The sequence below is a fragment of the Balaenoptera ricei genome, chromosome 15, assembly GCF_028023285.1.
Source record: "Balaenoptera ricei isolate mBalRic1 chromosome 15, mBalRic1.hap2, whole genome shotgun sequence".
NCBI lineage: Eukaryota > Metazoa > Chordata > Mammalia > Artiodactyla > Balaenopteridae > Balaenoptera > Balaenoptera ricei.
The window spans coordinates 89553434-89556743 of record NC_082653.1 but is presented as its reverse complement, the minus strand read 5'-3'; the positions used below and the strand labels follow the sequence as shown (position 1 = coordinate 89556743).

General features: G+C 62.8%; 1 protein-coding gene across 1 annotated transcript; it reads left to right on the top strand.

The window, feature by feature from the left end:
• The first annotated feature begins 1016 nt into the window (after positions 1-1016).
• FOXL3 (forkhead box L3) lies at positions 1017-2312 on the top strand. The gene is made up of 3 exons (XM_059898060.1): positions 1017-1123; positions 1446-1614; positions 1902-2312. The coding sequence occupies exons 1-3, from the start codon at positions 1017-1019 to the stop codon at positions 2310-2312; spliced, it is 687 nt and encodes a 228-aa protein (XP_059754043.1).
• Positions 2313-3310: the final 998 nt, after the last annotated feature.

Here is a 3310-nt window from a genome sequence, read left to right as displayed (position 1 = left end):
ATCTTCTGGAAGACTATCCAGGTGTCCTGGCCTTGGGCAGACTCACAGACAAGGCTCATGGCCGGAATTCTGTGGATTATTCATGGAAATGCCTTTGGGTGGCACGTCCAACTTGAAACAAAGGGGACCCCTTAAGATCCCACCTCACTTCTTCTTCCTAAAGCGTCCTACCCCTGTCTTCTCTCCCACATGCCCCCACCCGTGGCCCAATCCCCCCGAGAAGGGACCAGTGAAACAGTGGCTTGGCTGAGAGGTGCAAGCTCTTCACCCCAGGCCACGGGAGCCGGATACAGAGCAGGTGGCCACCGGGCTCAGAGCCCCGCACCGGGCCCCTGGAGGAGGGACAGTGAGAGACAGTGCATCGGGGACACAGGGCGCTGGAGGATGTGCTGGACCCTGTGTCTCTGGCCCGGCTCTGACCCAGTGTCCAGGCAGGACACACCCTGGACCACTGCTGCTCTGGGGCTGCAGGCCGGAGGTGCAGAGCCTGGTGGGGAGGGGGCGATAGCCCCCGCCCTCTCTGTGGCCTGGATCCTGGCAGCTCAGGAGCCCACTCTGGGGAGCCAGGAGCCAGGGAAGAACCTACATGTCTCAGGGTGGGTCCAGGCTTGGGGGACCCAGCGAGCTCTGCCCTGAAGCCTGGGGCCGGCGCGGGAAGCGCGAGGCGCATCAGGCCGGAGCGGTGGCGGTGGGCGCCCCGCCCGTCGGTCCACCCAGCGCACGGCTCCCTCCTCCTGCCGCCGGTCAGAGGCCCACCGAGAGCCCGCTCCGCTCCCCTCGGCCGCTCTACCGGTGACTGGGGCCTCCCCTGCTCCGGGATTGGATGCGAGAGGACGGGGTGGGGGCGGGCGGGGGAACCCCAGAAACCTGGGTTCCCAGCTCAGGAGGAGAGCAGCCGGCAGTTCAGACGCTGCTGCGCCGCGCCAGGGAGAACCTCCGCGCAGACCTGGAGCGCCGGCGGGCGGCGCGGAGGAGGCGGCGGCAGCGGCGGCCCCGCAGGCGCCTGGCGCACCACGATGTTTGACAGCTCGCAGTATCCCTACAATTGCTTCAATTACGACGCCGACGACTACCCCGCGGGCAGCTCGGACGAGGAGAAGCGGCTCACGCGGCCGGCATACAGGTGACCGCGGAGCCGGGGCGGGGCCGCAGGGGACAGCGGCCTTCCTCCGCGAGAGGGCCAAGACCCGCCTGGGATGAGGGAGGGGTCTCTTCTCGTCCGCACGTTTGGAGGTAGCCGAGAAGGTTCTCCACCCTCCCCGGGGAACCCCCAGGTGTGAGGGAGAGCTTCTGGGGTCTGCGCAGCGCGGCGCTGGGAGTTCTCGGCGCCCTGCGGGAAGGCAGAGCAGAGCGGGTCCGGCCGGGAAGGGCAGGCGGGGAGACTCCAGACGCGCTCCGGGGTCCCGCCTCCGGCGCCCGCCTGGCCTGAGCGCCCCTGTTTGCAGCTACATCGCGCTGATCGCCATGGCCATTCAGCAGAGCCCGACGGGCAAGGTGACCCTGTCGGGCATCTACGACTTCATCATGCGCAAGTTCCCCTATTACCGCGCCAACCAGCGCGCCTGGCAGAACTCCATCCGCCACAACCTGTCCCTCAACAGCTGCTTCGTCAAGGTGAGCCCCTTCCCCGCCCCCGCCCCCGAGTGGCCCCTGAGGGTCCCAGGCCAGCCCTGATTAGCGGGGGGAGCGGGGGTGTACTTCGCAGCGGCGGTGGCTGGAAAGTTCATTCCTAGCAAACTGGGCTGCCTCCGCCGGCTCACCAGGCGACGCCCCCAACCCCAGGCCGGGGCGCGTCGTTCCAGGGCTGCCCAGGGCTCACCCTAAGTGGCCCCGAGTGAGCGCGCGCGGCGGGCGGGTCGCACCTGGGAGCCAGCCGGGCGCTGAGCCCCTCGCTCGCACAGGTGCCGCGGACCCATGGACACGAGAAGGGCAAAGGCAACTACTGGACCTTCGCCGGCGGCTGCGAGTCGCTACTGGACCTTTTCGAGAACGGCAACTACCGGCGGCGGCGGCGGCGGCGCGGCCCCAAGCGCGAGGAGGCGAGGGGGACGCGCGCGGCAGACGCGGAAGCGCCCCGGGGTCCCCCTGAGCCGGCCACTGCGAGGGGGAACCCCGTCCCCCACCGCGAGGCCCCAACCCCAGCCAGCCCCGCCGCCCTGGGGAGGGAGGCACACAGGGACATCAAGTTCAGCATCGACTACATCCTCTCCGCCCCCGACCCCTTTCCCGGGCTCAGGTCGACCTACGCGCAGGCGGGCAGATACCCCCGGCTGCAGGCCCAGCAAATGAACCTTCACCTTTGGACGATGTGAGAGGGGCTGAGGCTGCTCCTCCTCCGGGGCTGGCAGCCGATCAGTCTGGGGTCTTCTGGGTGGTTCGGGCCCACCTCAAGTGGAGAAATGAGCTTCTGCCACATCCCACAGACTTCCACAGACTCAGGCTGAACGCCAAAACCAGCCTAGGTTGGAGGGAAAGACGGTGATCTGATGAAAGGCACTCATTTCCATTTTGTGGCTTTATCCCTTCAGATGAAACCCATCGGGTTCCCGTTTGACGACTTAAGGGTTTGCTCTAGGCTCGCCGGGTGATCCTGCTTGAGGACTAAGAACGTGGGTTCAGGGTCACATTCACTTAGACTCAAGGTAACGTTGGAGCGTTTGCTTCATAGACGGATGCGCACGAAGCTGCCGGTGAGCTAAGTGTCCAGTCAGTGAAGCTGGTGGGCATCTTCCTTTAGAGCTGAAAGCAATAATAATAAAGTGCAGACGGTCGAGTCAGCTATTAATCAATCCCGTGAATGTGGCCCAAGGTTTCTGACTGTGTCCCTGTTATGGGTAATGTGATTGGAAGTGACAAATGCATCTCGTGTTGTGGGCAGAATATTTGATGATTGTTTTAAAACTTCTGTGTACTTTTTATAAACGAAAGAAGGAAGGAAGGAAGGGTGGGAGGGGGAAGGGAGGGAGGTCCAAATTTGGGACAGCATGGGGGCAAAGCACACTTTTCTTGATTCTTCTGAGCAGGGAGTAAGCCCTATTCTGGCACAGTCCATCCAGCTGGTTTCCCGAGAAAGCAGACATTCCGAGGCAGACGGCTGGTAAATTCCCGCTGCACTGTGAGGTGTATGGTTAGGGAGTGCACAGTTACAAGCATTGGAGGTGGGTGCATCCATTTGAAATGTAAATGATTTAATTACCGTGTAAAGATGGGCATTTAAAAAACACAATTATGCACACTGAAACTATTTGACCAACCTTATCATTTTTCACCAGCCCTTTTTTGCAGAGTTAATTGCTTTCCCTGACTTAAT